Source organism: Gobio gobio (genome assembly GCF_949357685.1).
Source record: "Gobio gobio genome assembly, chromosome: 6".
Lineage (NCBI taxonomy): Eukaryota > Metazoa > Chordata > Actinopteri > Cypriniformes > Gobionidae > Gobio > Gobio gobio.
This window is the reverse complement of record NC_137102.1, coordinates 54,621,542-54,645,708: the sequence shown is the minus strand read 5'-3', so window position 1 is coordinate 54,645,708 and position 24,167 is coordinate 54,621,542. Positions and strand designations below refer to the sequence as shown.

The following is a 24,167-nucleotide window of genomic DNA, read 5'->3' as shown; positions in this document are numbered from 1 at the left end:
CCCACAGATGCTCGATTGGATTGAGATCTGGGGAATTTGGAGGCCAAGTCAACACCTCAAACTCGTGCTCCTCAAACCATTTTTGCTTTGTGGAAAGAGTGAATCACCAGGGAATACCGTTTCCATGAAAGGGTGTACTGTACATGGTCTGCATCAATGCTTAGGTAGGTGGTACGTGTCAAAGTAACATCCACATGGATGGCAGGACCCAAGGTTTCCCAGCAGAACATCGCCTAAAGCATCACACTGCCTCTGCCGGCTTGCCTTCTTCCCATAGTGCACCTGGTGCCATGTGTTCCCCAGGTAAGCAACGCACACACACCCGGCCATCCACGTGATGTAAAAGAAAACGTGATACAGCAGACCAGGCCACCTTCTTCCATTGCTCCGTGGTCCAGTTCACCTGCCCACTGTTGACGCTTTCGGCGTTGGACAGGGGTCAGCATGGGCACCCTGACTGGTCTGTGGCTATGCAGTCTATACGCAACAAACTGCGATGCACTTTCTATCAGAATCAGCATTCGCTTCTTGAGCAATTTGAGCTACAGTAGCTCGTCTGTTTGATCGGACCACACGGGCCAGCCTTCGCTCCCCACGTGCATCAATGAGCCTTGGTCGCCCATGACCCTGTCGCCAGTTCACCACTGTTCCTTCCTTGGAGCACTTTTGATAGATACTGACCACTGCAGACCAGAAACTCACTCATTACGCTTGCCCATTCTTCCTGTTTCTAACACATCAACTTTGAGGACAAAATGTGCACTTGCTGCCTAATATATCCCAGCCACTAACAAGTGCCGTGATGAAGAGATAAGTGTTATTCACTTCACCTTTCATAATGTTATGCCATATATATATATTTAATTGACCTTTTTTAATTTATTTTATATCTTATAAATGATTTATAACAATATAAGTATAAGTGAATATCGGAATAATTTATATAAAATATAAATTTACATTAAATAATGTATTTAACTGTTGTTTTTAACTATATTTTTACAGACAGACACTCATTTTTATTATTATTTGCTAATTTTTAGGGTGACATATTACCTAAACTCATTTAGTTTGATTCTGTACTAATTTTTAACACCGCAGCGCTGACACATGTATTTTCTGACATGCTCAGTTGTTGTGCAGAGCAGCTGTTGCGCCCCTCCCCCTCCTGTCAGACTCTGGTCACATGACTCACTTCCTGCATAAACAAAGCTTGCCTGGGCTTCGTTCTGCCACTGGACGGCAAGAAACCTTTTAAAATGGCGCAAGCTGGGGTTTTCCTAGACCATGACCAGTTCAACTGTTCTATATGCCTGGATGTCTTAAAGGACCCTGTGACTATTCCGTGTGGACACAGTTATTGTAAAGGCTGCATTAAAGGCTACTGGGACCAGGACGACTACCTCGGGATTTATGGCTGCCCTCAATGCAGGCAGAGCTTCGCTCCCAGACCTGTGCTAGGCAGGAACACAATGCTGGCGGATGTGGTGGAGAAACTGAAGAAGACAGGACTGCATGCTGGGCCGACCCCATCCGATCCGACCCAAGCTGAACCCGGGGACGTCGAATGCGATGTGTGCTCCGGGAATAAAAACAAAGCCTTTAAATCCTGCCTGGTCTGTCTGGCGTCTTACTGCGAGACTCACCTTCAACCTCACTACGAGTCTCCTGCCTTTCAGAAACACAAGCTGGTTTCTCCTTCAAAGAAGATACAAGAACAGCTCTGCTCTCGGCACGATAAACTACTAGAGGTGTTTTGCCGCACAGATCAACAATGTATTTGTTACCTTTGTTTAACGGATGAGCACAAAGGACACGACTCTGTTCTAGCTACAGCAGAGATGAATGAGAAAAAGGTAAAATTGTTGACCTTTTTTTTCTAGAGGGTTTTGTTTTTATCAGTCAGAAGAACAAACTATTGTGTTTTTCTTCCCAGAATGCTCTGGCGGAGATGCAGAGGATTTCCCAGCAGAGGATTCAGGAGAGAGAGAAGGATCTGGCGGACCTGAGACAGGCTACACAGATGCTCGCTGTGAGTGTTTTCCCATCACAAACTTCACGAAGGAGGTCAATCCATGCGAACACTTAGCTTTTCAATAGTACTTTATTAATTTGGGGCAAATAACACAGCCGTCTAGTTTATTTTATATATTAAATGGTCATAGTAAGAAGAAAGTCTAATGTATTTTATAGTGATGCACCGAAATGAAAATTCTGGGCCGAAACCGAAAATTTAGGATGCACTTGGCCGAAAACCGAAACTGAAGCCGAAAATGGCTTCTTTTAAAAAAGTATTGTTAAAAAAAATATATATATATATAGCTTGAATTTAATGGATCTGAAATAAAAAAATAAAATAAAAAATCACAAACCAATAAAATAATCAAACTTTTATTAAATTACATAACAAAACCTAAAATATTTTTTATTTTTTTAAATAAATATAAATAATAATACCAAATAATATTATTCTTCAGGTTTTATGTTCCATCAAATAAAATAGTTTTTTAATAGTTTTCGAAATTTCGGTGCACCCCTAGTATTTTACAGTTAATTTTATAGTTTTATATGCGTTTGGGGTAAGAAATTATTACAGGATGCATTAAATTGATCAAAACGTACATAATGTTACAAAGGATTTATATTTCAAATAAATGTTGTTCTTTTGAACTTTCTATTCATCAAGGAATCCTGAAAAAATAATTTCCCACAAAAATATGGAACAGCACAGCTGTTTTCAACATTGATAATAATAAGAAATGTTTCTTAAAAGGATTCCTGAAGGATTATGTGACACTGAAGACTGGAGTAATGGTGCTGTAAATTCAGCGTTGAATCACAGGAATACATTATTTTTATAATATATACAAATATATAAAAGTTATTTTAGCGATATTTACTTTATTTCTTCAGCCTTATTACATATGAAAGGACAGAAATGAACCTATCGAGGCAGAAATGAACATATTGAGGCAAAATCGAACAAAATTATTTGGCCTATTACTTTTCACAAAAGTATTGTTTATTCTTTTAAAGCTCTTGCCAGTAATTTAAATCAGTCATGTCGATATCTCAAATGAAAGAACAAACGTTTTATTGTTCTGTCATGCTTGTATGGAAATGACTTCTGTTTTGACTGACAACAGAGCCGAAGTCAAGATCTAGACCGATACCAGACCTCCTAGACCTGGGCTGTGTCCAAAATCGCCCCCCTATACCCTCATTCACTGTTCCCTACATTAGTCCACCACTAATATATTCCACTTGAAGGAGTGAATGAAAACGAGTGAGTGAAGGGCTGCTCCTTTTGCATAGTTTGTGCTTGCTGTTTAATAATCATTTGAAACTTAGCAAACTGGCAGCTCCAGTAATAATGACATGATTTATCTGTCATGGAAACTCTTGTCAATCTATAAACCTTAAATAAACAATTTAATAATCAAGTAAAATTGAATTTATACCTGTATGATATTATTGTGCATTGTGGGATTGAATGAGTGTAAGTAAGTAAGTAAGTAAGTAAGTAAGTAAGTAAGTAAGTAAGTAAGCACTACACAGGACACAGCACTAGACTAGAACGCCTAAGACTAAACCAAGGGTGTGTTCCCACTTGGCATGTTTGGCTGCTTTAAAATGAACTGGTCCTTTTGCTCCACGGTTCATTTAAATAAGTGTGAACGCTGCCATCCGAACCCTGTTGCGCACCAAACAAGAAAAGATGGGTAAAAGACAAAAATGGGACATGATATCACAAGATGCGACCCTAAAAAGGACAGCATGCTCAAGCATAACTGTTTTTTTCTCGTCATAGTAGCGATGATGCCCATCACGGTTCGGTACAGGCGTCAGAACCGCAGATCTTGGTTTGTGTGTGTGACGGAGGGATTCCTGCCGCTGTTTTGACACATTTTATAAGCTCTTCACGAGTTCTCAGCTGGTCAAAATACCATCATATGTTCCTTTGTTTGTATGCTTCTGCTCCCACACCCAGTTACACTTACATACACACACACACACACACACACACACACACACACACACACAGTTGATTGTTGTATTGTATATTTTATTAGTATCTTGGTTTGAATGTAGCTACGCACATACAACGAGCACATTTAGCTCAGCACACAGCACAGCATTGTTTTGGATGTTTGGTAAGTTCCATTGCAAATTACACGTAATAAAGCCGACCAATCAGGTTGTGAACATATCCCCATGCCTTTAGGTTCGATGTTAAAATGCCAATGTGAACTAGGACTACAATGTTTTTTTTTTTGGTCCAGACCAAGCGACCCGAACTATAAGTGTGAACAAACCTTAAAAGATTCAGATCCAGAGTAGACCACTTTAGCCCCAGATCCAGAGTCCAGACCCGTCAGCCCATGAACCAGGCAGTCCATGACCATGACTGAAATAAATAAAATGCTGAATGTATTTCATGTGTTTCCCAACCTTTTTCAGTCATGGCACCCTTTGAAAATGTTCTCCATTTTGTGGCACCCCCTAGCATACGTTACGCTAGGGGTGTAACGGTACAGATTGCTCACGGTTCGGTTTGTATCACGGTTTTAGGTTCACAGTTTCGGTACAGTTCAGTATTTGCCATGTTCAGGGAAAAAAGGAGTACTGTCAAATAAAAATAAAGAAAATAATAAGAACAAATAATTTAAATACAAGCAGCAGCATTGTCGGGTTCTTCCAAAAACTTTTCAGGAGGCAGTCATCAAGTCAACAAAATCTTGATTTATTCAAGAGGGGGAAAACAAATAACTTATAACTTATGGTCACATCAAAATAAATAAATAACTAAATGCAAGGGAAAACCAACGTGAGCTCTGAGTCTCTGATGTTCTATGACCGGGATCCCTCCCCAGAACTGACTCGCCATCAAAACCAAACTCATTTTTAAGAAATTAGACCAAACCATTGCATTACCCAGGGGTCTCACAAATATCTCATCTCATGGTTCACATTTTGAAGAAATATTCACACAAATAAAATATTCACACAAATAAAAAATAAACAGAAATATATGGAAACTCACATGCACCATAAAGTAATAATAAAAATAAATATACACAAAATATTATACACACAAGTATATCCATTCAAATGAACAAGATCCCCCAACCCCCCAACAAATGATCCGAACACATGTTAAACCAAACCCTACATTTCCCATAATTCCCCAAAATAATAATAAAAGATCTCCGGAAATAATACATCCGTTTAGTCCGATCTTTGCTCCATGCTGCAGTCATGGGCCTTCGGCGGAACCACGGGTAAGAAAACAACTCAAACAATAAAATTAATATATTAAACTCATAAATTTTTCTAGTGGAATTTATTCATTCTCTAGCGTGCACTCTAGTAATGAATTGGCGCTATCTCCTTTTTGGATGTTAAATGCGCACACCCCTAGTACAACCGTTTGGTTAGAATTTTAACACAACAATACATAAGAAAAAATAAAGCAAAAACAATCTTACAAAACCAACACAACAATAATGTACTACCAAATATACAAAAAATAAATACAACATATGAAAATAAAGAGGGGAAAAAGGTCAATCAATAACAATTCCCAATAAATATATAACCTACATATATATGTGTGGCCTTAGCCTTCACAAGCATAAATAAATACTATTGAGCAAAGATACTAATAAAATAAACTATGCTTTTCAGGTTTTTCAGGTACGTCTAACATTAGTTTTCAGGTACAGAAATTGATCAAATGTAAAATAATATTGCATATTTGACTGTATAAATTAAAGATTAATCCTATTAAACTTACAAAAGCTATTAAATCAAGAGCAGTGAGTGATGTCCTTGTCTTTTGTTGTTTGACGTTAAACAGACAGCAGTAAAGGCTACTGCCCCTTTAAGACCTAATGCATGGATATGCGTCGTCTTTCTCTACTGTATAAAGTTTACTTAAGGCATATACAGACTATGTCTGCTAGAATACTCATCAAGATGGACATGTTGACATACCTTTTGTGTGAGTTTGTCCGTTCAAGAGCAAGACTTGAAAGAGAACTCAATATTTGTGCGCTGTGAGACGTGTGCGCGCTCTCGGATGAGCGCACAGAGACACATTTTCTCACAGCGCGCGACTTCTCATTTGCGTCTTCTGGCACTACACCCGGGTGATGACGGCGAAAATGACTGGTCATATTCGAACATCCGGCAGCACTCGCATACATTGAACAAAGTTTACAAAGAGAGAATTATTTGAAAAATTTGAACAAAAAAAAAATGATTTGAAGGACTTTTACACGGCACCCCTGCTCTCGTCAGACGGCACCCCGGTTGGGAAACACTGATTTAGAACACTCAACAATTGTTTTCAGCTTGTTTTTAATAGTTCTACTGTTTCAGAAAAATGTCAATACACTCATATTCCTATTCGAGTATCTTTTACATCTTTGACTACGACACAGGGTAATAAGACCCTGAATAAGACCATTGAATAAGGCCTATTAAAGGAGTCGTTCACTTTAAAATGAAAATTAGCCCATGATCTACTCACCGGGTGAGAACATCATGGGCTAAAAGAGTAAATCATGGGCAGAAAGAAGAATGTCATATACACCTAGGATGGCTTAAGGGTGAGTCAAGCCATCCTTTTTTTTGAGCTTCAAATCAATGGACCCTGTCACTGCCATTATAAATCTTAAGCGTCAGGATGTTTATTAATATAACACCAATTGTGTTAATCAGAAAGAAGAAAGTCATATACATGTAGGATGGCTTGAGGGGGAGTAAATCATGGGCTAATTTTCATTTTAAAGTGAACTACTCCTTTAACAAGTTAAATGATCTCAAATCCAAGGCCGTATAAAGATTTCTGAATGAGCCATTTTTGCACTTTAGCTTCAGTACATGTTCTGGTTGGATGGAGTTCTGAAAGTTACAGTATGTCTACATAGCTCATCAAACTCTAACTTCAAAAGAGCAATAAAAATCCTGTTTTCCACGGCATGACCCCTTTAAAGACGAAGTCACGCTTCATTTTGCTTTTGTCTCCCCTCAGCTCTCCGCACAGACAACCCTTGAGGAGAGCGAGCGCATCTTCACAGAGCTGGTGTGCTCCATAGAGCGGCGGCGCGCTGAAGTGAAGGACCTGATCCGGGGTCAGGAGAGGGCGGCAGTGAGCCAGGCTGAAGCGCTTCTGCAACAACTGGAGCAGGAGATAACAGAGCTGAAGAAAAGACACAGTGAATTAGGAGAGCTCTCGCAAACAGAGGACCATATCGCCTTCCTTCAGGTAATGCTGCTGGTTATTCACAAATTGCTTTCTTATCCAAAGTCTCTGGAGTGTCCTGAAGTTAAGTGCCTTATCCAAGCACACAATGAGGGTTAGTTCATGAAGCTCATTTTTGAACATAATCAGTGTCTTTAACCACTAAGCAACACTCACTTACTCCATAATAAAGTTTTATTGTTGGATTTTTCAGCTACAGATTTTACACGTTGACATAATAATTCACCAAAAGATGAACATTTTGTAATTACTTCACCTTCATGTTGTGTTGTGTGACTTCATGCACAAAAGAAAAAGAAGAATCTGTTTATTGTAGGCCATGTGACCTGTTTTGTGAGAAACAGATCGTGATTCAATAAAAATCTGTAGCTCTTAAATCTATTTTATATGGAAGCCTGGATCTGCCTCGGAATAAAAACATAAAGGTCATTCTGAATGTGTTTTCACATTTCAGACTTTTTCTCACAATTTTTAGTTTATACTTCTCGACTTTGATTTAACATTTTGCAGTTCAGACTTTTTTTTAGCATAATTGCAAGAAATAAACTTACAATTCTAAGAAAAAAGTCTGAATTTCAAAATGTTTAATCAAAAGTGGGTCTTTATTTCTTTAATTTCCTAATTTATTGGGAGAAAAAAACGTGGAATTGTGACACAATAAAGTCATAAACTGAGAAGGAAAAAAAGAATGAAGTTGAATTAGATGTTACCTCAAATTTGACATATCTAAACTCTTTATATATAGTATTTGTATTGTGCTATATAAATATTTTCTGTTAAAGAGATTTTTTACTCAAAATTTCAATATAAAAATGTGGAATTGTGAGAAATAAAGAATTTTGAGACGAAAAGTTTGACCTTTTTCAATTTTTTCTTCCATAAAAATTGCACCTCCAGGGCCGGATTTATCTTATATAATGAGTCATAGGCAAAATACAATTCTGTGTTGTCAAAGTAGATATTGCAACATTTTATATGATCATATACTTGCATGTGTCATTATATTATTAACGTTTTACCCAAATCAAGCTCAAATGAAGTTAAACCGTCTTAACGTTGCATCTGAGGCAGTAAGTGAGCATTATGTTTTCATCAACTTAAAGGTTATGAAGTTTATTTTAGCAGTTTTTTCTGTCATTTGCTTCGCACAGGCTATTTAAGACAGTATTGGCTACGACAAATGCTAGACTTAGACTCTTTTTTTCCCATCCTCAAATACATAAAATGTTAGCCTTTTTAAATAAATAATAATAATAAATATATATATATATATATATATATATATATATATATTATACAATGAAAAAGCTTTACTTATTCAAACAAACAGTTCTTTCTTTACCATTGCATTGCAAACAAGCAGAGACAGTCTATGCAGCACATCGTTCACTTTAGAGGGGAGTGGAGTTGTGAGGTTTGACTCACAGTTTGAGGAGCCAATTGATTTAGAAGGTTTAGTCACAAGCTCTTTTTAATACATTTCATTGGTTAAATATTTGGAAAAACCACAGACAGACATAATTGGTGACCAATAGGGGTGTAAAGGTACACAAAACTGATGGTTCGGTATGTTCCTCGGTTTTGAAGTCACGGTTCGGTACGGGTTCGGTACAGCAGTTTTACAAAATTGCTTTTTATTTATTTTTATTAAACAGTCGTTTACTGAAAAAAAAGTGTCTGTCCTTAAATGAATTCAATTATAACTAAAAGTTTATTGAAGATATTGCTGTAAACTATATAGGGAGCCCTTACTTGCACATTAATATTAAACAGAGCCCAAACTATTAGCCTAAATTCAGTTGCTATTTATTTTTAGGTATAATAATCAACACTCAAATAACATAGTACGCAAACATGTAAACTTCACATAAGGCAGTTTTTGCAATAACTTCTAAATCTAATTATAAAATAGTTTTTTCTCCAATTCGTTGTTGAAATATAATAATTTATACACAGTGTCTGTCATTTTCATGACATGATTATTTCATGTATGTTTAAATAAACAAGACCTAACAGGTTATATAATGAATATATAGGCCAATATAGTGCATATATTTAGTGAAAGAGTTGATTTCTCTAGTGAATAAAAGTCTGTGGACACTGAATGACTGCCTGAGGTAAATGTGATGCTACATAACATTGTTTAGTTTACAAGCAGTTATACTGACATCTTTCCGCGGTTGAAACACTGAGCGATTACACCACGTATGATATGTGACAGTAAGTTGTAATTTATCCTCAACATACCTTCAGATGGTCATTCATGTTTATTCTTTAGGAAGAAATGATCGATCGCGTTCACAGATGATCACGTTCACGCGTGCGCATTGCACGGCCGCTTGAACTGTGATCAGTGATCAGTCACGCCACATTAAAGAGCATCAAAACGGCAATTTATCGTTTGAATTTCGTGATAAAATGGACTGAATACTTATGTTCGTGTGGGAACTCGGATTGAAGTGTGTTCCGCGCTTAAAACAAGCCAACTGTGAACTGTTAAAGATTGAATTTGGAAACCGTTCCAACCAAAAGCCCTGTACCGAAACGGTTCAGTACGAATACATGTACCGTTACACCCCTAGTGACCAATAATGATTTATGAAAAAAAAGATGAAATATGGAGGTTTCTGCTTGACAGCATCAATATTTTAATTTGTATTAATTGATAAAGTAATTGTCTTACAGAGATTTTGCATTACAGTGAAATAATCGTAATAATAATTAAAAGCGTTTTGATTAAAGATACAGAGGGCATATTATTTTTTAAAATGTGCATAGATTAATAATTTATAATAAGCACTGCAACATTCTGTTAAAAAAAAATAAGAATTGGCATTTTTGATTTCATGGTAACTTTAAAAAGATTTACTTTTAGGTGACCATTTCCTTCTAATGTGAGCATACGCTAAAGAAAAAGTCTTCGTAGACATGAGCTCTGAACCCACATTTATCCTTTGGACTGTTTGGCATTCCTGGGTTTCATTGAGTTTCACAAGGTGAACCTTTATTCAGGACTTCAAAGGACTCAAACAGAGACAGAATTGAGATTGCATCAGTCTGTGCTTTAATCTGTCATATGTGCGGAGATGAAAACTACCATTTGTGAACCGAAACCAGTAACAGGAATTGTATTTGGGTTGCATACCGTTTTTGATTCACACAAGTTTAAAGTCAAACTGCTGCCTATGGCTAAAAAAAATTTTCATCGTTCTTGTCCAGAACTGCAAGTCTCTGTGTGCTCAGCCTGTTCCTGTTGACTTGCCAAACATTACCTCTGACCCAAACTTTGGAATAGTGATGGCGGCGGTAACGGAGTTTCAGGCCCTCCTCGAGGACGTCTGCCAGGGGGGATGTGTTAATATCTCAGAGAAAGGTGAACAGACTTGCATTGTGTTTTAAATGAGACATTTCAAGCCATTAAGGACTAAATTAATATTTACGTGCATTGTGAAATTACCCTAAATACTCAATCTAACACTTCTGTTCCGGTTTGCAGTGAACGAGGTTACTATTATTCAGAGCACTAACCCAAAGACAGATTCTGAGTCAAATGCAGGTAAGAGTCCATAAAATTAAAAAAGCCTTCAATTAAGTCCATTTTTGGTTCCTCAAAGAACCCTACAGTGAACTGTTCTTAAGAACATTTAAAAGAACCTTTTGTGGAATGGAAAGTTTTCATGGATGTTAAAGGTTCCTCATGGAACCATCAATGCCAATAAACAATTTTTTTTTCCCCCCAACAGAATCAATTGTTGTTAAACTACTTATGCAAAATTGTAATATGCATAAAAACATACATTGCACATTGACTTACTGGGTAAACTTGTATATTTTAATTAGATTTAATTATTATTATTATCTATACGTTGTAGAACGTTTTTATAGTCACATTTCAATCCGTCTGCCATTTTGGGTTATATATATATTGGAACCACCTTACCTCAAGAGTGCACTTACAATACCGTTCAAACATTTTTGGGTCTTTAATATATTTAAAGATTTGAAAAAAAGGCTGGATTTATTTAATCAAAAAAACGGTAATATTGTGGAATATTATTACAATCTAAGATAAGTGTTTTCTATTTGAATGTATGTTAAAATGTAATTTATTCCTGTGATCACAGCTGGATTTTCTACATCATTACATCTTCAGTGTCACGTGATCCTTCAGAAATCAGGAAATAGGCTGATTTGCTGCTCAAGAAACATTTATGAATATTATCAATGTTGAAAAGTTTTTTTTTTGGAAACTGAGATGCATTTCTTTAGGATTATTTGATGAATAGAAAGTTTAAAACTTTTTGTTACATTGTAAAAGCCTTTACTGTAATTTTTAATCAATATAATGTCTTTGCCTTTACTTAAAATACTTTAGTGATGCCAAACTTTTAATTGGTAGTGTATTATGCCTTAAAATACTGTCTAAGTAGGCAGCTCACTAGCTGTAGGAACGGAGCTTAAAGGAACACGTCACTATTTTTGAAAATAGGCTCATTTTCCAACTCCCCTAGAGTTAAACGGTTGGGTTTTACCGTTTTCGAATCCATTCAGTCGATCTCCGGGTCTGGCGGTAGCACTTTAAGCATAGCTTAGCATAGATCATTGTATCTGATTAGACCGTTAGCATCTCGCTCAAAAATGACCAAAGAGTTTTAATATTTTTCCTATTTAAAACTTGACTCTTCTGTAGTTACATCGTGTACTAAGACCGACGGAAACTTGAAAAGTTGTGATTTTCTAGGCCGATATGGCTAGGAACTATACTCTCATTCCTGCGTAATAATCAAGGAACTTTGAGTGCAGCGGCGCAATGATATTACGCAGCGCCTGAAAATAGGCTAACTTCCGTCAACATAACCAACGTGACAACCTGCTTGCACAGAGAGCGTGCTGGGGACTATTTTCAGGCACTGCGTAATATCATTGCGCCGCTGCACCCATGGTATGGCAGCAAAGTTCCTTGATTATTACCAAGCGGCAACCTCCCACAGTTTCTCTTGAAGCCAATACGGAAGTGACTTAAACTGCAATTCATCGACAGGCCACTAGGAAGAAGTCTCCAGAAGGGAGCAGAATCTCATTGAGCCCCATGTTAAAATGGCCAACTTTACAGCAGAAAAACACATGTTTACAGCCTGGTACAAATTGTGGTTTTGGTCTATACGGCTAATTTTGCCCTTCATGACAACTGTGAGGGGGTGAATTTTTGTATAACTCATTCGTTTACATTATATAAAGCCTTAAAGTTCTGAATAATTAAGGGCGTGGCCCCTTTGAGTGACAGGTGGATAGCCATTTATCTGCTGTCTGTTAGTCATCGTGTCACCTCAGCTCCGCCCACGTCCCGCCTCTTTGCTCATTTTCTATTATCCGGGAGTGATGCGCTGACAAGATAGCAACGGCCAGCTCGTCCCTACTTTACGCTTCAAAACGGCTCTTCAGAATCCTATAGGGGATGTCACGGACACGACGTCCAAATTTTTTTTTACAGTCTATGATTATTACGCAGTAATGAGAAAATCGCAACTTTTCATTTTTCGTCGGCCTTAGTACACGAAGTAACTACAGAAGAGTCAAGTTTTAAATAGGAAAAATATCGAAACTCTTTGGTCATTTTTGAGCGAGATGCTAACGGTCTAATCGGATTCAATGATCTATGCTAAGCTATGCTAAAAGTGCTACCGCCAGACCCGGAGATCGGCAGAATGGATCCGAAAACGGTAAAACTCAACTGTTTAACTCTGGGGGAGACGGAAAATTAGCCTTTTTTTCAAAAATAGTGATGTTCATTTAATACATTTTAATCTAATAAAATATTATTACATCATTGATTTCATGTGACATGAAAAAGCTTACAGCGCTAACAGGATTCATGTTTTGTTTTTTATTTCATAGCTCTAGCACCATTGTTTGGCCAGCCTGTACAGATCCCTTTTAATGTTAGCGTCCCAACAATTGGTGTGTTTCCATTCTCGTCATTTGGTGAGTATCAGGAAAAGATTTAATTGTTTAGTGTTGAACTGAGACATGAAGAGATTAAGCCGTGACTATGGTCTCATCTTTGTTTCTGTATCCAGTAAATCATTGTCTTCTCATCTTCTCTTTCCTCTTCAGGATCGAGAACACAAGGTCCTCGTCAGAGACTACAGCCACGCAGGAGACGAAGGTAGCCTTAAGTGCAGCCTGAGAAACACCTGATTATAATTCATTGAAGAGGCCAAAGTCGGGTTATGTGTTTTGGAACATATAGCTTTACATTGTTTCCCATCAAAATGTACATTAACCACAAACTCTTATTGCTAAATAAGACGGAAATGTAAATGCAGATGCGTTTCAGTGTCTACTGTCCAATGGTATTAACTTTAAACGTATGTTAAACTGTATATCTTATAATTACAGATGTGCTTGGAGTGCTAGAATATTATGTGTAAACTTTTATAGAGGTCATATTATGCTCTTTTACAACGACTTGACTTTAAGGTTTTTTTTTAAACATTCAAGCATGAAAACGTCAATTTTCTCACATATTTGACCTTCCCAGTCTGTCAGTAACGCTCTGTTTAGTTCCTGTCTCTATGAAGCTCCTCCTTATGAAAAGCACAATGTGCTCTGATTGGTCGGCTGTACAGGTGTGTTGTGATTGGTCAACCACTTTGAGCGTGTTCGGGAAATGTCACGCCCCTTACTGGCGAGTTTCAACACACTACTAACTTGCTCAACCATAGAGAATTATTAACCGCCTTTGTGCTTTGTAACTTTGCAGATCTTTTTCTTGCTCAAACAACAGCATTACACACTAAAGAAAGATGAACATGTAAAAAAGCATAATAGGCCCATTTTAAACGAATTACCTGTTGATTAAGCTATAATTATAGTATTTTCTTAAGTATTAATCATACACATTATATAGAGTGCTATATTGGTGTAATTTATCAGTGTTTATCAACTGATGTCTATATTCATAGAAGTGCTAAAGATGTTCATTTAGCTTCATATAACTGAAATGTATTTGTGTGTATTAAACATTGTATTAAACAAGTATTTTTAAAATTATGGTAAAATAAAGTCAAGTTTCTTACAAGCAGTTTGATGGCTCTGGGATTTTAGTGTGGAACCAAATGAATTTCACTAAAAAGACTGAATCGTGTACATTTTCTGTATTTATGCAATCATCCCATGATGCAATGCGCTTGACTAGAGATTCCAGTCTCACAAGGCCTTAGTTAGACACTGATTCGCATGTTCAGGTGTGTTTAATTGGGGTTGGAGCTAAACTGTGCAGGACAGTGGCCCTCCAGGACCGAGTTTGGAGACTCCTGCATTAGGTGTTAGAGAAAACAAATTTCACAAATTAACTTAAAATAAAAAAAGTTATTTAATAATTTTACATCCTTAAAATAGTTGTAAATTGAAACTACTTCTTGGAGAGGCAATAAAAATATATTAAATGTTTTTGTAAAGAAATGTATGCATTAAGGCCATCTTTACATTAACTCATTTTAAGCATTAAACATAAGTCTTATGTTTAAAAGATCTTTAAGATCATGAGTTAAAGGCACAATATGTAAGATTTTTGGATAAAATATCCAAAACCCACTAGAACAATATTATGGACCGAGTTTGGAGACCCCTGAATTAATTTAATGGTTAAATAGAGCAGCTCAGGTTTGTGTATTCATGTATTGTTGCAAAAGTGTTATGAAGAAAAAGTTTATAAGAATCACCAGCCTCAGAAATTACAAATATACAGTAGTGGGCGGGATGTTTGTTCATGTTTGTAGGATTTTTTACAAATATTAAAATATATTATAATATGATTATTATAATATAATTGTTATTATATTATAATATGATTGTTATTATAATATTTTTTAAATATTTCTAATATGAGGGAATACACTAAATTTGTTTAAAGGGTACTTTAAGGGTTAGTTTACCCAAAAATGAAAATTGTCATTAATTATTAGGGCTGGGTATTGACACAAATTTCACAATTCGATTTGATTTCGATTCACAAGCTTTCGGTTCGATTCAATTCAATTTTGATTACTTTAGATATATAGCAGTTACAATACATGGCCAATTTTCTCAAGGAAAACAAATCTCTGAACTAATGTTGTAAACTATGGGAGTCATTTGGTACTACATTAGCCTACTAATAGTGAAGGTAAAAATGAACTGGTTTGTATACAAACACTTAAATTACACTAAATGATTTTAGTTTTTTATAATAATAAAGTTATAATATTAACTTTACAGTTATATAATCATATTTCTACTCCAATTAGTTTTTTTTTTAATATAAACATTTGGCTGTCATAAAAACTTGCCAGATTTATTCATAGGCTACATACATGCATTCAATATTGAAGAACATTAAAAATGACAATCAATAGCCCATGTAATGGTGCATATAATTAGCAAAATGCTCCTCTCTAGAGTTAATTTTTCTAGCTGACTAAAGCTGACAAACGAGTTTATGGACACTGGATATGGTTTTTCTGAGTGTGACGTTACATGACATTGTTTACAAGCCATTTTACTTACGTCTTTCTGTGGTTAAAACACTTGAGCTATTCTATGTGCCATGATACGGATTTCAGTAAGTTGCCCTGTATCTTCTAACACACTAATGTGGCATTCACACCGGACGCGATTCGCTCTAATCGTGCGAAGGTGGACGCTTGAACATTTTGAGTTTACTCGCTTCAATCGCGCGTGAAATTTGCGCGAATCGCGCGTGACATTCACTGTACAACAGACGCGAATTCGCGTCATGGGAGGGGCTTCTGCCAGCGGCTCGTCTCGTTGAGAAATGGCTGACATGGGCTGTGTTAACACGTCTTTTTTTTTGTTAAAATCTACTGTTAATGTGTTACAAAACGTAGTTTTAAGACTTTTTCAGTCGATAATGTAGTTGTTTAAAGCTCAAATATGTGGTTTATTTATATAAACAGTGCCTATTTGAACATTTTATCTGGCGTTTTCGGAGTTGTGAGCTCCAGCGGACAGCGGCGCTCAGCGCTCGTCAAAGCCGGCGAGGGCAACCTTTCCTCGGCCAGTCCTTCTGCCGTCTGCCGCTGGCTCTGATGTCTCTGTGGTGTGTCTCGAGCTATAATTCGTCTTGTAACGGCCGATCTTTGGTCTCATGGATCTATAATTTGTTCCCTGGCAAATCGTTTAGACTGAAGGCAAAGAGAAGTTTCATTACTTTATATGTGTAGGCTATAACTGTACGTTGCAGTTGTAACGTTAGCCTACTAGCACTGACTGAATGTTTGACTGAATTGTTTGCTTTATTTCATGTATAGCTTATTATACCTTTTACAAGTAAATACTTTTGTATTATTGATCATACATAAACTTGCATTTTTTCCCCAACAAAAAGAGACTGGGTTGTGTTTCATGTCATTTAATGGTATCACAGTGATAATCATATTGTCTGAACCAGATATTAATATACAGATTTTCTCCTCATTGTTGTCACTACAAGAGCAAGCTCCTGATTGGTTAACGCGGCGCGAAATATCCGCCAAAGTTCAGATTTTTCAACTTGAGCGATTTGCGCGTTCAAAACGTTCAATTCGCATCCTTCGCGCCGCCTCAATCGCGCCGCAGAATGCCATTTCGCGTCTCTGCATTGACTTAACATGTAAATCATCGTCCGGTGTGAACGCACCATTATAGATGCTTATTCATGTTTATTTCGCACTGTAACTGCTATAAAGGCGGAAGTGAAGATCCGTTCATGTGCGCTCAGTGCTGCCTCTTCCGTATGGTTTAATGTGCCTAATGCTATATTTAGTTTTTAAAGTAATCCCTCCAGGTTTGTTTAAAGTGACAAGTTTGCCACTGAGTCTCTCAATGATGTAGGGTCCTGAGAAGTCAGGTTCAATTCTTCCTCCTTTTCTTCCACGCTTCCTCATATTCACCAGAAGAACCTCATCATTAGCTAGAATTAGCGGCAATTCTTGAATTGTGGGTTCATTAGCCTATTATTCTTAATGAAAAACACAACAAAATGGTACAATGACAAACTCACTTAAATAGGCGCTTTTACATTTCGCTATGAAACCAAATCTTCCGCGATCATCTGGTCTGTCAGCTCCTCACTCTCTGATGAATGAGATCTGACTCCTGCTTCTGGTCTGCGCGGCGACTCTCGTTCGGCTCGTGCTGTATTGAGCAGACACGCTCAGTTTTTAATAGTGTCTGTTCTCTAACTGAACTAAATTATTTTATTACTATAAAAATCAAAACGACGATGGGGCAGTGGGCAAGTGATGTAACCGGTGGGAGTGGCCTCGTAGGGCAGTGAAACAAGTGCATTCTGGGAGTTGTTGTCTTTCATCCAATACATTTTCTGGCTTTTCTCAGTCTAGAAGAAACCAACTTCTAAAATAATTTCACATTTCTACTACATAAATGACCCATTATTTGGCAAAACTACAAAATGCAAACAAAAAGCTCAGAGGAAAAGCATACACTATCAACATAATCAGTTATTAATATTTCATTGGTTCTCTCTTGTTTTTGCATGTGAACTGTAAGTTCCATGTTATAAGCATCATTATTTAATATAGAAATAAGGCTTTTTTTATTTGCTGTACAACAAAGCAAGCAAAATATAATTCCCTTTTTGTCTGTAGATTATATCTCACACTCATCTCTAAAACTATGACAAGGAAAATGTGATAAGCAAATGTGCACTAAAAGAGAACAAATTCACTGGTACTCATATTTTATTCTAAAAAGTTTTTGGAGGATCTTATGGAAATGTTTGGAAACCGCTGGTCAATGAAAAGAGACTGAAAAATATAATGTGTAAGAGTTTTGAATTGTTTAAAGTTTAGAAATGTATTGGAATCCTCTCTCAAAAAACGTTTTAAATTTAAATAATAAGAAACAATACTTATATCATTATATACATTTCCTTTTTTCAATGCTTAAAACCCCAAATGTGTTTCAGAGATCACAAAATATAATGTATGTTGCATGTAAAGCAAGTTTACCCACCTGGTGCTTTGCATTTGCATAAAAGCAAAGAAGTGTCCTCTTCCTGTTCATGTGTGTGATTGGCTCCTTCAGGCTGTTTCGGACTGAAACCTGATAAGCTTCTACTGAACCTGCATTATGTTCACGCCCAGTCTATATACAAACAATCATTGTTTCGTCCTCTCTGTCCTTGGTGACCAGCCTTCTGCCTTTCATTTCGCTCTCCTCGGACTGCACACATGTAGGGGGGAAATGGCAGGAACAAATATCTCTGTCGATAAGGACCAATTCTGTTGCTCAGTGTGCTTGGAAGTGCTGTGGGAGCCGGTCACCATTCCCTGTGGACATAGTTATTGTATGGAGTGCATTAAAGGCTACTGGAGGAAATGCGAGTTAAAAGAGGAATACAGCTGCCCTCAGTGCAGGCGCACGTTTAGCCCCAGACCTGCGCTGTCTAAAAACACCATGCTGGCTGATATAGTGGAAAAACTGAGGAGAACCGGCGTTCAAGATCCTGGTGCAAAGGCAGAGGATGTGGAGTGTGACGTTTGCACCGGAAAGAAAAACAGAGCTGTTAAGTTCTGTGTGAAATGTCAGACGTTATACTGTGAAATTCACTTGAAGCCTCACAATGAAAGGAGTCGCGGCAGGATGCACCCGCTTATTGAAGTTACAAAACAACGGCAGAAAAGAATCTGTTCGAGGCACAATAAACTGCGGGATGTTTACTGTCGCACAGACCAACAATGCATTTGTAGTTCGTGCTTAAAAGACGGACATAAGGGGCACAGCGTGGTGTCGGTGATAGAGGAGAGGATGGAAAAACAGGTAACAAACACTGTAAAGAAAATCTGTGAATTGCACAAAATAAAAGTTTAAAGATGGCACAATTCTCACGTGCGTGGTTTTCGAGCAGAAACATCTGGAGGAAGCGTGGAAGAAGTCAAAGCAGAGGTGTAAGGAACGAGAAAAGGAACTCAAAGACATTGTAAAATACGTCAAGGTAGGTCTAGTGTCATTGTACTGAAAATTTCAGGGAATGACTTCTTATATTTGTGTGGAATACATATTGCTTCTGCTTTATTAACCCCGGTCCCGTTGGGGAAGTTTATAATACATTTTTTTTTTTGTACAAAAAACCTACTTCAGCGGAATGGTGCGAAACTTGGGTGATTTTTGTGGTACTTTCTATGTGAACACACAGAAAGGATAGATAGATAGATAGATAGATAGATAGATAGATAGATAGATAGATAGATAGATAGATAGATAGATAGATAGATAGATAGATAGATAGATAGATAGATAGACAGACAGACAGACAGACAGACAGACAGACAGACAGAGACAGACAGAGACAGACAGACAGACAGACAGACAATAGATAGATAGACAGAGATAGACAGACCGATAGATAGATAGACAGATAATAGACAGACAGACAATATATAGACAGACAGACAGACAATAGATAGACAGACAAACAGACAATAGATAGACAGATATACAGACAGACAGTAGATAGACAGTAGATAGACAGACAGAAGATAGACAGACAGACAATAAATAGATAGATAGACAGAGAGATAGACAGACCGATAGATAGATAGACAGACAGACAATATACAGACAGACAGACAGACAGACAGACAGACAGACAGACAGACAGATAGATAGATAATAGACAAACAGACAATATATAGACAGACAGACAGACAGACAATAGATAGACAGACAGACAGACAGACAGACAGACAGACAGACAGACAGACAGACAGACAGATAGATAGATAGATAGATAGATAGATAGATAGATAGATAGATAGATAGATAGATAGATAGATAGATAGATAGACAGACAGACAGTAGATAGACAGACAGACAGACAGTAGATAGACAGACAGATAGACAGACAGACAGTAGATAGACAGACAGACAATAAATAGAGAGATAGACAGACAGTAGATAGACAGACAGACAATAAATAGAGAGATAGACAGACAGTAGATAGACAGACAGAAAGTAGATAGACAGACAGATAGATAGATAGATAGATAGATAGATAGATAGATAGATAGATAGATAGATAGATAGATAGATAGATAGATAGATAGATAGATAGATAGATAGATAGATAGATAGATAGATAGATAGATAGATAGATAGATAGATAGATAGATAGATAGACAGACAATAGACAGATAGACAGACAATAGACAGACAATATATAGACAGACAGACAATATATAGACACACAGACAATAGATAGATAGATAGATAGATAGACAGACAGACAGACAATAGACACACAGACAATATTTAGACAGACAGACAGACCAGCTAGATAGACAGACATTAGAGATAGATAGACAGACAGACAGACAGACAATAGACACAGAACCTAATAAAAGTGTAAACACTGTTCCAGTAACTAGGAATTACACAACCCTATTATACATTTATAGGGTTATACACACAAGTATTTTTAGTCTTTAATAAGTAGGCATCCCATAAAAAAAAGTGTTCTAACTAATACTCTGTTTTGTATATATGAATATACAGTTTATTACAATTGCTATAGAACACATTTCTCTATAGAGTGGTGCAGGTATGACGTCACTTTGAAGGGCAGTTCGCATCACACTGGTTCCCTCAACAAAAACCCAATAGGATTTTCCCATTGGCTTTTGGATTATTGAGAAAAAACCCCTCTGTGATCTTAGTTTACCTGTTTGGCGTGATGCTGTTTAATCTCCTCGACAGCCTCTGTAGTCCCATTTAGCCACTTTTTAATCAACCGCCTTTTTCAAGATTACCGTAAGACACATAATCACAAGTGGGGTAATATCTTTGTATAAAACATGAAAGTGTCTTTAGCTTGTGTTCACCACAGACCAAAAACCCATTCCAAAAAAACCCATTGACTTTGGGATGATAGAACCTACAAAGTCATGTCATACCTGCACCTGTACTATACTTGGGTCACTTTTTTAAAACTCTTCCTCATTGAGAACTGCAGTTTATGTGAGCTAAATCATTTATCATTGCTTACTTTTGTACAAAATACATTCAGCGACTGCCTCTTTCAAATGGTATGAATTCATTTCTTACTTAGACACAAAACTAAAGGGCAATTTGTATCTTTACAGTACATAATGTACTCTTTTCTAAACTGCAAGTTCAAAAGCTAACAACACAAAAATGAATGAAACAGCAATTTGCTACATTTCTACAGTAATACCATATCAAAATGTTACAAATCTAAATCTTATATGTAGCTGAACACCTACACAGGTGTTAGTCTTTCAAAAGCATTACCGTCAACAAACAGGGTAACTTAATTTTGTAATATAATGTAAACATGGATCATGTAACAGGAGAGTGTCATTCTTGTTTTGTAAAGAAAAGCCATTAAAGAAAACATTGTGTAATGTTATCTGTTGTTAGTGTTATGCCATTGTTTTATGAATAATAAAGTGTATTTGTTGGGCAACAACCTTTAGTGCTATGGGAGAATGAGACAGTGTTTTGGTAGTTTTAGTGAATTTTGGATGTGAAATTGAAAGCTGAAAAAATGGTTAGAACTTTGAGAAGATTTTATAATTTATAATTTTAATGCTTAAAAATAGTATTTTCTGGAATGAATAAAAACTTTTAAGATGCAATTAATGGGGTATTGGGTAGAGTGGGGGGAAACACCCCGCTTAAGGACTTAAGACTTTTTCTGTGAAACAAAAGGTAAATGTGACTAGAATAATTATCCTAGTTTTCAGTGACAATGACAAATTATAAACCAAGTATGAAAAATGTCCAGAGTTTTCATGTTACTAGATTTTTGACAAAAATCTAATTTGTACCAAGGGGGCGTTTTACCCTACAGGTGGAGTAAAATGCCCCCCACTCTGACAAAGCAATTTGCTTTATACGTTTACAGCTAAATCAGAGTACAAGCATATTTTAACTTAAAATTAAAAAGACAAGCCAATATAACAGTAGATAGATATGAATATTTATTAATGAACCATTTTAAAAATCAACCTTTTTGAAAAATATTGTTAGCTGATGTTAACTGGCTGGCTAACTAGCTAGCTGACGCTAATGTGAGGTAATTTTTAAATATAAAGTCCAAATATTTTTATTCAACCACCTAGTTTGGATTACATTTGATGGAAAACAAAGAATATGGTGTTCAGAACATGGTAACTACAGTAATTATGATAGTGGGGAATAGTGGGAAACTGTTTTACCCCACAGACTATAAGTTAGGTTTGGGGGAAGGAAAAAAAAAAAAGTCATTCTGAAAATATAAGGATATTTTCCTTAAATGTGCACTATGTACACATTTTTCAGTAAAATATCCAAAAACCACAAGGCCAGTGTTATATACTCTGTTCAGTTGAGTACTTACAATATCCCAAATGTTTCCAACTATTTGTAAATCGTGAGAAAATTTGCTCAGCTTCACAACACTCGGTCCTGCTCTGCTTCATACTACAGTAACGTTAATAATCACATCCATCAACATGATTTCTGCCCGAGTCCTATCCCGATTCTTTTGCACTAAGGTGACCAGATTTCTGGACATTTACTCTTTGAGTGGTCAAAATATCACTAAAATCTCATTTGTTATTATCTTTTAATTAAAAAACACAGACAATACATTTTTGAATGTTTTTTGTTGTTGTTGTTGTTGTTGTTGTTGTTGTTGTGGGCTCTCTATATTATTATTAACATTAATAATTATTAGGATTTTTGGTCTGGATTTAATACAATTCAACGCACCCGCAAAAACAAACAAACAATGAAAACAGTTAATAGTATCTATCCTTACTATCCTTAATGGGTCTTGTTATTTTGCATTTTAGGCTTATTTTAAGCAGAAAGTATGTATATTCTGCACATGTATTTGTTGCAAGTGTAATGTTAATTGTTAATGTTTTTTTTATAGTTCAGATGTGTTTGTGACTGCGGAACTTTTGTGGACTAAACAATCCTGCACCTGTTGAGGCTCTGTTATAAAGCACATACAAAAAAATTACTTTAATTTTACATGAATAGTTAGTATGTTACTACCTTGAAAGCAATAACAATGTTTCTTTTGATATTTGACGATAATGGCGCTCTGCTCTCTCGCTCTCGCGCGCATATCTCACAGCGCCATCTGCTGGTGAAAATAATCAGGCTGCTGTATGTTGGTTGGGCGCTTTTTTTTTGCATATATCTGCGGGTTGTTTTGAACGAGCTGTAAAACGGGGACATTACCGGGGACAGCTTCAGTCGGGGACAGAACACCAAAAACTGGGACTGTCCCCGGAAAACGGGGACGTCTGGTCACCCTGTTTTACACCGGCTGTGAGGTGAAGACCACATGTCCCAAGATCCTGCGATCAAACGTGGCGTCATCAAACTACGCCTTTGTTTTGAATAGGCGACCTCTAGCGGACAGAAAAGTTACATAGTGCACCTTTAAATAACAAGTACTCCCTAACAGGCCTTGCTCTTTTCATATCCCATAAAACTGTGATGTTCTGCAAAACAACAAGCTTTAAAACACTTTTTCTTAATGTTAAAATCACTTAAATGTGAAATCCGTTTTCTCTCAGGTACTTCACCAGTGGGCGTTTTCACACCTGAAAGTCCGCACTAAGGTCCGAACCGAAGTTCATGTTTTGATACATTTTATACATTCAGTTAGTTTTGATTTGGTTTCACATTGCTATTATGTGAGCGCACTAAAAAACTTTACATGACACACTTGCGTCCACTCGTCATCATCTATGTGGGCGGCATCTGGACATTGATTGGTTTGTAAACGGACGTGCGTCTGACGTCAGCGTCTTTGACAAGAATGAATGAACGGATGCATATCGTTGCCACTATTGAACAGTGCGCATTGCTTGAC

At 36.8% G+C, this 24,167-nt stretch overlaps 2 protein-coding genes across 3 annotated transcripts in view; both read left to right on the top strand.

Annotated features, from left to right (window-relative positions):
* Positions 1 to 1,190: 1,190 nt before the first annotated feature.
* Positions 1,191 to 14,354, top strand: ftr67 (finTRIM family, member 67). 2 transcript variants are annotated; one of them, XM_079820341.1, is made up of 7 exons: positions 1,191 to 1,856; positions 1,937 to 2,032; positions 7,040 to 7,273; positions 10,490 to 10,643; positions 10,767 to 10,826; positions 13,166 to 13,252; positions 13,385 to 14,354. In XM_079820341.1, exons 1-7 carry the CDS (start codon positions 1,260 to 1,262, stop codon positions 13,438 to 13,440), a joined length of 1,284 nt encoding a protein of 427 aa, XP_079676467.1. In that variant the 5' UTR covers positions 1,191 to 1,259; the 3' UTR covers positions 13,441 to 14,354. The 2 variants fall into 2 exon arrangements, with proteins under 2 accessions (XP_079676467.1, XP_079676468.1); XM_079820342.1 differs by lacking the exon at positions 10,767 to 10,826 and having other exon boundaries at positions 1,200 to 1,856.
* Positions 14,355 to 18,415: 4,061 nt separating this feature from the next.
* ftr87 (finTRIM family, member 87) overlaps positions 18,416 to 24,167 on the top strand; it is a 12,137-nt gene continuing 6,385 nt past the window's right edge. Inside the window, exons 1-2 of the mRNA XM_079820340.1 lie at positions 18,416 to 19,093; positions 19,182 to 19,268. Of these exons, the coding sequence (XP_079676466.1) occupies positions 18,518 to 19,093; positions 19,182 to 19,268 (663 nt within the window). The 5' untranslated portion in view covers positions 18,416 to 18,517. The remainder of the gene's footprint in view (positions 19,094 to 19,181; positions 19,269 to 24,167) is intronic.